The sequence below is a fragment of the Oncorhynchus kisutch genome, linkage group LG13 (genome assembly GCF_002021735.2).
Source record: "Oncorhynchus kisutch isolate 150728-3 linkage group LG13, Okis_V2, whole genome shotgun sequence".
Classification (NCBI taxonomy): domain Eukaryota; kingdom Metazoa; phylum Chordata; class Actinopteri; order Salmoniformes; family Salmonidae; genus Oncorhynchus; species Oncorhynchus kisutch.
Genome location: NC_034186.2, coordinates 44,167,939 through 44,181,571, shown reverse-complemented (window position 1 = coordinate 44,181,571; position 13,633 = coordinate 44,167,939). Strand labels below are relative to the sequence as shown.

Genomic DNA, 13,633 nt, shown 5'->3' with positions numbered 1-13,633 from the left:
CTCACAAAAATGTCTGTAGCGTCCGAATGGCATGGAAAGATGAGACTCTCGTGAACAAGATGGTGTTCTCCGTTTTGCTCTACGACCCTCTATGACAAGCGTCAATGGACTCGTCTGATGCGCCAGGAACAGTTTGGCCTACACACTAATATGACCACTCTATGGAAAGGTTGAGACTCTGTTTTCCATGTATGAATCTATTATTCAATGCATTTCAATGGGCTAATAGAAGTAAGGCAAAATTCAATGTTTCATGACAAAAACGGGGGAACCAAAATTCACATCAATCTACTTTCATCACAATATGCACGATTGTTTTGCTAAGCTGCCCCACTAGCAGTGGCTTCTTCTTTTCGTCTAATGACTGAACTATAGACATGGGAGGGGGCGGGAAAAGGCAGGAGCTATGTCAATAACGGTATTTAAATGTGGAAGTCATTTTGCATGGCCCCATGCCCCAGTTGAGGGGAGATTTCCTAAGGACCAATGGAATGGTTTAATGTGCAAACCACGCTCAAACAGGGCACCGGGCCATTAAAAACTAACAAGCCCATGTTGTCCACCCATCACAACATCCAGAGGATGTCAGAGGCTCTGATGGAGCATTTAAAACATTTTTTAAATTTATTTAACCTTTATTTAACCTGGCAAGGCAGTTAAGAACAAATTCTTATTTACAATGGCGGCGTGGAGGTTAAGGGAAGTCACAAGTGTGTTTTGACAAGTTAGTAAGCTGGATATTAGCTATTTCTGACAGCAAGTTAAGTTACCTGGAGAGAGTTCTGGAAGGCTTGCAGCTATGCCATCGTGCTCTGCCTCACCCTATTTACCAACTGAAAAAATAATGAAACATTTCAGGTTAGCTATCTACTGGAGTAGTACATCAGTATGTGAGTGGGGGGAAAACAAGACAGAAAATGTAACAAGAGAAGACCCGATAGCATAGAGCTGGCTTTCCCAAAATAATGATATGGTATGCTCTGACTTGAACACACATTCTACAGAACTGGTTGGGCTTTTTCTTACTGTTTTCGCAAATATGCAGAGCCGTTTGTACAGTTTAACTGCGGTAGGCTATGTGTCAGACATATCTGGGTCATTCATTGGGTGAGTTACCTAGTAATTCAAGCAAACCCAGCTCGACTTCTTACTGGTGAAAGCAGTCACGACTTGTGCCAGACTGGAGGCAATAAACATAGTGTGAACTAGCTATTACAGATTTTCGACCTTATTAGCTAACAATCTAGCTAACCATATAAAGTTATCAGCTATATGAAAATAATTTAATGACAAGCCAAAGCAACCTTAACCAGACATTTGCGCTAGTTGAGTCAGCTAATACGTCTTGCTAGCCAATGTTAGCTAGCTAATGAAGTTATGAATTACTTATGATATAAACAAAATTCGAACCTGGAATCTGTGTCCAAATAGGCCAAAATCCCAAGTGGATTAAGGCACTGCATCTCAGTGCTAGAGGCGTCACTACAGACCCTGGTTCAATTCCAGGCTGTATCACGACCGGCCGTGATTGGGAGTCCCATAAGGCATCGCACAATTGGCCCAGCCTCATTAGGGTTTGGTCGGGGTAGACCGTCATTGTAAATAAGAATTTGTTCTTAACTGACTTGCCCAGTTAAATAAAGTTTTTTTTTTTTTACGTTCCTGTTGCCTCGGAGATAATAACAGCAGAGTTGGGTAGTACCAGACCGCTAGTTATTTCACTTATCTTGATGTTAAAGCAGAAATGTAGCATCATTTTCCATGAGTAATACAAACAGGCCTACACTATCACTGGATGCAAAAGTAGGTTTTTCTCAACTGTTTGTCAGCGTTCAACTGTGCTCCTTCTTGTTCTTTCTCTCCCTCTCCACCGCCTGATCTGTCTGGCTCTGCTTGCACTTTCTTGCTCTCCCTCCCAGATCATTATGAATACGGGGCCGAGCTTCACAACCAACTCACTGTCTGCTGGGTTATCACATTGGCACATAGTGCATAATTAGTCAGCATGCACATTGCCCACACTGTGCAATTTAAGCAATAATTGCTTTATTGTCAAATTGGCACATAGTAGTCTAACATGTTAGTCAGTATACACAACGCACACTCTGAGATTGAAGCAATAATGTATTATCTAATTGGCTAATAGTACATAGTTAGTCAGTACATCGCCCTCACTTAGTCCATTAAAGGATCTATCAATGAGCTACGATTCAAGCAATCATTCGAAACATAAGGAATCCGTCTTTCCGTTGAGCAGCTAACCCCAGCGGTTGACCTGAATTAACAGTTGACTTGTTTATACAGAGGTGGAGGCCAGCCAACCAGTGAGCATTTCAGACTCAGCCAAACGAACGAAGAACAGGGGGACAAGAGCAACAGACAGTTTTACAGGAAACTTTGACAGTGATAAGGATTAATCAGACGGCTGTGTCAAATATCTGTTTCCAAATAGCCTGATCTGCGGGAGAACAAAGCATTTTATTCCCAAAGTTGTTTCTCTGACCGCCCGCAGCATGAAAAATGCCAACTGCGCCACAATAATCTCTGTTGGGGCCCACAGGTCTGCAGGAATGCAAATGTTTCACTTTTACTGTAAAGAGTGTTGTGATTTTAAATGCATTTGAAATCAAATTTGATTTGACTCATGCCTTAACTGTGTGTGGAATTTGTGTTCTCCACGTCAGTGTGGCTCGGCAGAGTACACGGCCCCAGAGGTGGTGGAGGTCTTCACAGAAGAGGCTTCGTTCCACGTCAAGTCCTGTGACCTCTGGAGCCTGGGGTCATACTTTATATTCTGTTGAGCGGCAGCCCCACCTTCACCGACCACTGGGGGACTGACTGTGGCTGGGACCGAGGAGAGACCTGCCACATCTGCCAGGTACACACACATAGTGTACATACCCCCACACACAACATCCCCAGTTCACCTTACACAGTACTACTACAGCGCTATTTGTATTAAGCATTTATTTGTTGCATTTATAATGAATGAGTCATGTTATTATGGTGAAGTCTATGTCTATGTTGTCGATGTTGTGTCCGACCCCTGCAGAATAACCTGTTTGAGAACATCCAGGAGGGGCAGTATGAGTTCCCAGAGAGGGACTGGGCCCATATCCCTGCCAAGGACCTAATCTCCAGGCTACTGGTACGGGACGCCACACGCCTCAGTGCTGCCCAGGTCCTGCAGCACCCCTGGGTGCAGGGGGTGAGTGCCAAGGCCAAAACTTAACTGGTCCTCTGAGTACTGTATGGGTGTATGGCCATAACATACTGGATCTATTGATTGGGTAGGTCTCAATCGTCTTAACTGGCTTCCTTGCCTTGTCCCCTCTGCGTCATCTATTCTACACTGATCTGAGAAGGCTGAATGGGTGAAAGCCACCTATAAGAAACCAGAGGGCTTGTTTTCACCAGTCCATTTCCTCCAAACTGTACATCATTGACGAAGGAAAGGATACATTTAAAAGAAATTGGCACTGTTGTATTTAAACCTGTTATTTATTTCCCCCAATTATGCACCAGAGAGAGGTCTCCCAACTCCACACTTCCTCCAAAGGTAATCCACTCAGCTCTCATTGGACAGATTGTATAGTACATAACGGCAAAAACAAATCTCAAAAAGTTGTGGAGAAGTACAGATCAGGGTTGGGTTATATAAAAATGTCCAATACTTTGAACATCCCACAGAGCACCATTAAATCCATTATTAAAAAATGGAAAGAATACGGCACCACAACAAACTTGCCATGAGAGGGTCGCCCACCAAAACTCATGGACCAGGCAAGGAGGGCATTAATCAGAGAGGCAACAAAGAGACCAAAGATGACCCTGAAGGAGCTGCAAAGCTCCACAGCGGAGATTGAAGTATCTGTCCATAGGACCACTTTAAGCCGTACACTCCACAGAGCTGGGCTTTACGGAAGAGTGGCCAGAAAAAAAACAGCGCTTAAAGAAAAAAATAAGCAGACACATTTGGGGTTCGCCAAAAGGCATGTGGGAGACTCCCCAAACATATAGAAGAAGGTACTCTGGTCAGATGAGACTAAAATGTTGCTTTTTGGCCATCAAGGAAAACACTGTCTGGCGCAAACCCAACCCCTCCCATCACCCCAAGAATACCATCCCCACAGTGAAGCATGGTGGTGGAAACGTCATGCTATGGGGATGTTTTTCATCGGCAGGGACTGGGAAACTGGTCAGAATTGAAAGAAGGATGGATGGCGCTAAATACAGGGAAATTCTTGAGGGAAACCTGTTTCAGTCTTCCAGAGATCTGGGACTGGGACAGAGATTCACCTTCCAGCAGGACAATGACATACTGTTAAAGCAACTCTCAAGTGGTTTAAAAATCTTAGAATGGCCTAGTCAAAGCCCAAACCTTAATCCAATTGAGAATCTGTAGTATGACTTAACGATTGCTGTACACCAGCGGAACCCATCCAACTTGAAGGAGCTGGAGCAGTTTTGCCTTGAAGAATGGGCAAAAATCCCAGTGGCTAGATGTGCCAAGCTTATAGAAACATACCACAAGAGACTTGCAGCTGTAATTGCTGCAAAAGGTGGCTCTACAAAGTATTGATTTTGGGTGGGTGAATAGTTATACATGTTTTCCATTTCACAATAAAACAAATATTTTGCATCTTCAAAGTGGTAGGCATGTTGTGTAAATCAAATGATACAAACCCCCATAAAATCTATTTTAATTCCAGGTTGTAAGGCAAGAAAATAGGAAAAATGACAAGGGTGTGAATACTTTCACAAGCCACTGTATACTTGCAATGGCTGCCTGGTATTGTGATGCAATCATTTCCATGGTTAATGTAGAATGTTCATTCAAATTATGCTAACTGATGAGGCTCATGCAATGGAATGTACTTTTTGTCAATTGAGTTTAATCAACAAATAACAACACATATTGACGGGTACACTTCCTGCTTTTACTTCATGCTTTTCTCTGATGGGTACACTCGCAATGGCCACTAGTCCACCCATTATGCCAACATTGACTAGAATGGGGATTCCTGTTCTATTCATTCTATTTCTATGGCTGCTACTGCAGGCTATTAGGTGGAGTTTTCTTCTTAGCTTCATTCCCACCTGGTTTATCCTTCTAATATCGTGGTGTGGTTCTAAGATCCTTACAGGTCAAATTCACCCTTTTTCTCTACCCAGTTCCCCTCATTTCCCTCCTCAATTCCCCTCCATCTTGGTGCTAGTCTCCCTTCCCCGTCTCTTCCTCTCTATGTGGTGTTTGCCATGGGTCCCCTCCAGGACGGAGTCAACGCACACTATCTGAGAATTGACGATAGCTGCCATTGTCAGCAGAATCCTGTGTAGCTTCACTGGTTGGTAGCCCCATTGTGCAAGCCCTCGTCATGGCCAGTCGTCTTCTTATCAGCTAGAAACAGAGACACAGGAGCACAAAGGGAAGAACTTTTATCTTCTACTAAACTAACACATGCTTAGTCACAGCTTTGTATCAGTTGCGGAGTCTGGTTTCAGTGACTGGTTTGGGTTGAGGTTGGTTTCCTGCATTTGATAATAACCTCAAACTACACGGACCGCAATCCCATGTTAAGACCACAGAAACCGAATCACTAGAATGTCTGATGAAGGGATTCTATTTGTATGATTAAGACTGCTAGTGCTGGTGGGTTTATGCTAGCTATACTTAATTGCACGGCTATTTCAATTAAGGAATGGATCCTTGATCATATCAGTATGGGGCCTTTAATTCATACAGTATATGTAGCTCGGCAGTCTTACTGTTAAGATCCTGTAATATAAAACAGTTGTAATTTATGTTGTGTTGGTCAAGCTGTGAAAAGATTTCTGTACTGAGAAGAATATGGTATCATTGATAGAGTTACTTAATACTGCAAAAGTAGAGCATTACTTTTCAGACACTTGGGAATGCTGCTTTTTGCATTGGTTTTATTAGCCTATATAAACTATGAGTAGGGCTGCACAAATATCAAAACGTTCCTAAAATGTCCAGGGGGGTTTTCTCCGAAAATCTAGCTGGATGATTTCTGGAACCAGCAGGGAATAAACTATAAGGGAATCCTCCAACTTGGAATTTGTCGACCAAGATTTCTGACAAGCCAGGGAATTTTTGGAAGGTTTGGGGAATTCTGCAACCCTAGCTGTGACTTTCCCAAATATGGAGACATATGAAATATATCTACACCATTAACTAGCATGACAAGCAAGCAGACACTGTTTACATGCACACAATACTGCAATTATTGTGGATAATCTGATTAATATAATAGTTTGATTGAAATGTTTACATGCTTTGCAAGAAGAACGCATACATTGTTGTTTTCCCGGACTCACTTCACTCGCACTAAAGAGGGAGGCTCGCTCGGATGGTGCTAATATTTGAAGTCTTGATAAAAACTACAAGCATTACCTCACATTTCCTTTCCAAATGATATCAGGACAATTGTGCAATTGCTTCTTTCAATTATTTATTTTTATTTTTCAATAATACCACTAACCTGTTGCTCCATTTACTGTATGTGAATTCATTGTTGTTTAGTCTATTCACAGACATTGTCATAATTAGTGATTTGGAAATGTGAAAATGTCTATTTTTGTTAATTGTCAAAAATTATGTGTTTTTAAACGTTTGTGACTAGTGTTTAATATGTGTGTAGTTTATATTCTAGACGGGATGGTGTAGAGATACCTTTCTCTGGAGGAAAGGGAGTTTTATTTTATATCTATCAGTATTTTTATTAAATGTTTTGTTGTTTGCACAAACATTTAGCTGGCTTGTCTGTAAATGGATCTGAATGAATGTGCCAAAGAAATCATGGAGATATAAATACCTTACCATGTGAAGACTGAAGGCTAGCCTGTCACAGTAAATTAGTTTCGTGTTTTTAAGAATGAAATTGGTCAGATGGCCATTTCAGCCTGTACAATATATTTGTTCAAATCCACCTAGTTACTGAAATACTCTTTAGTTACTGAAATGCTCGTGCTTTTTTTTTTAAAGATTCTTTATTTTTACCGAATTGATTTATCTCTACCAGTTGACTTTTTCACCCCTGTAAGAGCTTGTCCTTTTATTAACGGGGACACTGATGGAAGTCTAGCACTTATTCCCCTCACCCTATTAACTTAATGTATTACCCGGCTAATGTCAAATGGCATGTACCGACTACCCGGATCTCACCCGGTTGCCACGGATACTCCATCGCTATAGCAACTAAGGGGCATTCATAAACGGGCATGACTCAACAAAGGGTTGCCGTCAGAGAAAGTGCAACACATTAGGGATCAGTCAGTGGCTATGGTAAAGCCCGCTCACTCTGTCCCTAATCCCTATTGGCCCTAGTCAAGTAGTCTACAATATAAGCAATAGAGAGCCATTTGGGACGAATCAGCCTAACCTCAAATTAGATGGGATGAGACACACTAATTGGCATAAACTATCAGCGAAATACGATGTCCACTGTTTGTTGTTTAAGCCCACGTGTATGAGTTCCTAAATATGCATATGTTCTTATGTTGCACATGAATAGCCCCATGCGGTATGCTGTTTTCCCAATATAACTCGTTTATTTATTTTTTAAATGATTCAATGTTGTTGTCGTTTTGTCTCACCGTCATTGGCAGAACTCAGACGTGACATAACAATTTGATCAACGTCCAGCATGAGTAGATAGACAGATGGAGAGAGCGAGAAATAGCGGTCTACGGTTAGAAAAACGGAGTGAATTGGTTTATTTCGGGCCCATCACTCACCAATTGCTCATAGAGTGTGAATGGTGAGTGAGTTGCGAATGGAGCAAGGACATTGGATAGAGGACATGGATGGAGTGATCGCGATTCACCTGTCCACACTCCTAAAAGAGCTCCTTAAAGGAGAAGGTAGCTGTGAAGATGCATGAGCAAGCAGACACTCATGACGAATTAGTTGGACGGGCATTTGATTTCAATAGGCGGGCGCATTGTTTTCACGTGACTTCCTAAACTGTGTACAATGCGTGTAATAGTAATGACCAGGCAGCTCGTGAGTTTCAAGTTTGGGCAAGTTTATAGTACGTATCCTACAATTTCTACTGACCTGCGTGCCAATTATGCACAATTTGGTGCAACATTTTCGTTTCAATAGCCTAATAACGTTTACGCGTTATTTTTTTCAAAATCATTGTCACGTGGTTAATCATACAAATCTGAAGTACAATTATACAAATGTAACTATTGGCGAGATCACTAGCCTCTGCCATATGCTAACATTGATACGGCTAAAGACATGAGAGCATATAACTCAAATATACTATAGTCTATAGGCCAATGCAGCATTAGGCCTATAACTTCGATCATCAACTAAGTAAAATGCATAGGCCTAAAGCCTACAGATAAAAACAGTAGAAAGTACCCTGATGAAAATGAAATCATATTCATATCTCTTCTCCGCCGGTCTGCCTCGCTTTCTATGTCTTGACTTGAGCTATTGCTAGTGAAGTTCAACATTCTATGAAATCATCACACCGTCCAGCCAGAACTGTCCTCACGAGCTTGCAACATTGTACCAACTAGCCTTAGCCTGTCTTACGACAGTGAGCTCCTGATAAAAAAGCTTCTTTTTTTAACGTTTCCACTAGATATATGGAATCATCAGATCATTATGTTTTGCTTGGTGATCATTATGAGGCTTGGTGATTATCGAGGAACTATGTTTAAAAAAAAAACAGACTTTGTTGACGTCTGTGAGGCGAATAAAACATTTGTGGTGTACGTAGTGAGTTGGTCAATCAGCGATAACCGAAGTAAAGCCAGATTCAGGTTGGATATTCGACGCATATTCGCCTGTAGTTTTCCTTACGTCCACCAACAGCAGTTAGGGACCGTGAACATAGTGACAAATCACGTTTTAAAATTGTAATAGCTCTTTAACCATTATTCCTAAAACGTTCAAAACTGGTTCTAGTTAACCCAATGGCATAGACACATATTGCACACACTTTTTTTTGTCGATTTACATCTCACACTATTTTAAATTATTTATTAAAATGTTTGAATTTCAATAGCTCTTTGGTCATGTGACCTACTGACCTACTGACCAAATTCATGTTTTTACATGAATTTTTCAAATGTTCAAATTTCAATTGTGCCTTGGTCATGTGACCTACTGACTTCAAACAAGTTTCAGAATGTACACTCGGCAGGCATAGACATTGCACACCATTTAGTTTGTCAAAATACATCTCACACGTTTTAATATTTGTTTTTACTTTCTCATTTCAATAGCTCCTTGGTCATCTGACCTACTGACTTCAAACAAGGTTCAGAATGTACAGCCTACACATTGCACACCCTTTAGTTTGTCCATTTTCATCTCACAGAATTTTACATGAATTTCCTATGTTTTTCAATGTTTCTCAATTCAATAGCTCTTTAGTCATGTGACCTGCTGTCCTGAAACAAGGTGCAGAATGTCCACTGACGACCCTTCTATATTGCACACCCTTTAGTTTGTCCCTTTTCATCTCACAAGTTTTACATGAATTTTTCAAACTTTCTAATTTCAATAGCGCCTTGGTCATGTTACCTACCGGACTCAAACTGTGTTCAGAATGTACAATCAGTGGGCCTACACATTGCACACCTTTTAGTTTGCCCGTTTTCACATCTCACACGGGTTTACATACATTTTTCAAAATTAAACATGTAAAAACCTTCATGGCCTTTGTGCTGCCCCCAGCCCCTGAGTCCGTCCGCCCCTGCTCGGACTCTGAGTGCCCCCCGCACAACAAACTTCCAATGGTGGCGAGAGGAGGGCGATGGAGCGACTGCTCCCCCAGCCGCAGCTCGAGCCCAGCCTCGCTTTGCACCCCAGCCCGACCGACCCAGGCCTTAGAGCCAATACATATCACGAAGTTACGGTCTTTTTTTGCCAACTTCCCTTACCTACATTGTCCTAACATGCCAGAGGCTGTTTACCTTGGAGACTGGCTGTAGATATTGGTACGGCCCGGCGTGAGATTTACACCCTCTCCCCCAGATTTTCAAGGGTCGGGGAGAGCTCACCGGACGATGCTTTCCAGGGCTATGGCCCCTCTGTCAGGGCAAACCCTTTCCAGGGCGCCCTGCCTTTCACAAAGAAAAGAGAACTCTCCCCGGGGCTCCCGCCAGCATGTCCGGGATCGGTCGCGTTACCGCACTGGATGCCTCGCTGTGCTCGTCTCCGCCAGTCCGTGGACATTCTGAAAGTAGTTTGAGGTCATTAGGTTACATGACCAAGGAGCTATTGATATTTTTTATATTGAAAAATGTATGTAAAATTGTGTGAGATGAAAATGGACAAACTAAAGAGTGTGCAATGTGTAGGCCCACTGACTGTACATTCTGAACCTTGTTTGACGTGAGTAGGTCACATGACCAAGGATCTATTGAAATTGTACATTTTGAAAAATGTATGTAAAAACGTGTGAGATAAAAATTGACAAACTAAAGGGTGTGCAATATAGAAGGGTAGTAAGTGGACATTCTGAACCTTTTTTGAGTCCCGTAGGTCACATGACCAAGGAGCAATTGAAATTCAAATGTAAAAAAAGTTTGCACTTTGTTTAAGCTCCCTAACTAATTCAACTTGGAATAGGAAATGCTGCTCACATTTCCACGCTTTTCACTGACTGCCGCAACTTACTCAGCTAAACCTATTGCCTATTACCCAAATTGCCATCTTCCCAAACACACTTGTGATTAGAAACAATCCACAACAAAAACATTTAAGAAGCGATTGATCATCTGTGGCTAAGTCATGCTCCCTGGTGAAGGGTGAAGTATTTTGAAATTATTTCATTTAGACAGGAGTAATTATATAATTTTGACGAAACATCAATTCGCTTTAGGGCAAGTTTAGGTCTGCATATTATTCCCATAGAAACGCATTGGGCTTACACTGGACAGATTTTGGCCCATTACGCCGGCGGTGCTGGAGAGGAAGGCGTTTCACAAATAATGCTTTATTGGTTGCACTGTGTTGCTGGATAGTTCTGAACCAGGTGTGGATTCATTTGTCTGGGCTATAGGTCTACAAAGCAGCTTTCCAAAACAAGCTTTTCACATTGCTAACGCAATAATTTAATTAACAAGAATGACCCCCCTAGTAGGCTACATATTGAGCTTTTTCAATTTCTGCAAAAAAATATAATTTTCCTGCATATGCCACAGATATATGGAATAGAATGAAAGAGTTATTTGAAAAACTATCCTGTCTGTGTTGGTTTGTTTAACCGTTAGTCTATGTGGTTTAACAGTTTCGTGGTACTGTAATTGAACAGCGAGTGTTCATCGGTGAATGGCGTTGAAATTGTGCCCCTAGTGGTTTAGCGTTAACCATGCATGAAACTAACGAGCGCTCTTCTCTTTCCCTCTATGGTACTTCACCTTATTGGCTGTGTGAGCGCACCAGAGGAGTGTCACCTAAAGTCGACGATTCGTATCGAAATGTGAGGCAAACGACGGGGAATTTCAAACAACATTGCCTAAATGATGGAACTGATCAAATGTAAGTAAGATCAAGGGCTCTCAAAGGCGTTGTAGACTATTTGATGTTTTCATTGCCAAGAGAGGAGTTATTTATCTATTCTATTCTAAAGGAATTGTTAAATGACAATCAGTGATTTTAGAAGATACTGTATGTTGCTCATTAAAGAACGAGTTAAATGAGAGAACTATAATGGTACTAACATTTTTCATTTTTAGGGTAGCCAAATGTGTAAACAATTCAGACAGTTTAGTTTATTGGCTTCGTTAGTCTTAAACTGATATTGCACATTTATGTAGTCTAGAATACACTTTTAATAAGATAAGATCACTACCACAATGTTGTCTATGAATGTCTGCGTGTAGCTTTGCAAATAGGACTATAGAAGCAATTATTTATTTGACTTGCAGAACAAAGTGTGATTGTAATTGTTCTTTCTGTACCTATGAACAATAACAATAAGTCCTGAATGTGTGATTCTCTGTGAAAAAACGGGGCATCAGTGTGTTGCAGAGCTAAGGATAATAATACCCTTGATTTATCTAGTCTTTGTAGAATTTCTTACACATGGATGCATAATGCATCAGATTTTCTCCCTCAATGTCAGTTCAATTACCTTTAGACCTGTGTGACAATGACCTATTTCCAGAAAACCTATTTCTATGGAAGGAACACATCATCTGACTCTTCTGTCTATCTCTTGTAGGGCAGAGAAAACCATGACCTGACCTGTATCTGGGCTGGACTATCTTGTCATTAATCAAGCCTATTACATTGTATCTGAATCCATAAGACAATTAAGTAATATGCAATCATAAAAAGATCTGAGTTACACAGTACCCATCATCAAGCCTAGAGAGATGGTCCTTTCCGAGAAGAGCTCCAGGGCCTCGGGGCCGAAGAAAGCATGCAGAAAATGGGGCCTATGGCCCCAGAGTTTCCCCTCCCCGGCCCTGTGCTGCGCCTGTGGCCTGGGGATCATGCTGGCGGGCATCAACATCACCTTGGTGGGGGCTTTCACTTTCAAGTCCTTCATCCCCGCCAGCAACCCATCCATCGTCATTGGGCCACTGCTCCTAATAGTGGCTCTGTCCTTTTTTGGGGCATGCTGCATGTGTAGCCGACGGGCCCCGGCTCGCGATACCCGTAAGGCAAAGGGGGGCGAGAGCTGGGGGCTGATGCGGATGGGGGCCGGCGCAACGTTTGAGATGGAGACGAGCGAACGCACGCTGCAGGACACCACCGCCGTGCAGCTCAGTCCCACCAACTCCCCGACCTCCTCCCACAAGTCTAGTAACTCCACCCATAGGGACACCCCTGCACTGCAGGCTTCTGAGGATGACCCTGCCTCCAGGGCCTGCGAGCTCACCACCTCAGAGACCTATAATATAGATGTGACACCTGATGACCAGGTCTTGACCGCAGAGGACCAGGCATTGACCACTGAGAACCAGGCATTGACCTCTGATGACCAGGCATTGACCTCTGAGGACCAGGCATTGACCTCTGAGGACCAGGCAATGATCTCTGAGGACCAGGCAATAACCTCTGAGGACCAGGCATTGACCTCTGAAGACCAGGCATTGACCACTGAGGACCAGGCATTGACCTCTGAGGACTAGACATTGACCTCTGAGGACCAGGCATTGACCTCTGAGGACCAGGCATTGACCTCTGAGAACCAGGCATTGACCTCTGATATTGATTATATATAAGGAGAGCATCCAGATGAAGGCTATACACAAGCCTTACCTAACGTAGCAGGGCTGTCTCCTGGCTATTACATAAACTGGTGCCGTATACTCCTCTGGTACTATATACAGTGCATTTGGAAAGTATTCAGACCCTTTCACTTTTTCCGCATTTTGTTACGTTACAGCCTTATTCTAAAATGTATTAAATCATTTTTCAATCTACACACAATACCCCATAACGACAAAGCAAAAACATTTTTTTTAATATATAAATATTTGTATTTTATTTATTTAAATGGCAATATAACATTTACTTAAGTATTCAGACCCTTTACTCAGTACTTTGTTGAAGCACCTTTGGCAGGAATTACAGCCTTCGAGTCTTCTTGGGTATGACACTACAAGCTTGACACACCTGTATTTGGGG

At 42.2% G+C, this 13,633-nt stretch overlaps 1 protein-coding gene across 1 annotated transcript; it reads left to right on the top strand.

Moving 5' to 3' along the window:
- Nucleotides 1-11,187: 11,187 nt before the first annotated feature.
- Nucleotides 11,188-13,414, top strand: LOC116353082 (transmembrane protein 275-like). The gene is made up of 2 exons (XM_031786342.1): nucleotides 11,188-11,533; nucleotides 12,219-13,414. The coding sequence occupies exon 2, from the start codon at nucleotides 12,373-12,375 to the stop codon at nucleotides 13,132-13,134; it is 762 nt and encodes a 253-aa protein (XP_031642202.1). The 5' UTR covers nucleotides 11,188-11,533; nucleotides 12,219-12,372; the 3' UTR covers nucleotides 13,135-13,414.
- The last annotated feature ends 219 nt before the right edge of the window (nucleotides 13,415-13,633 follow it).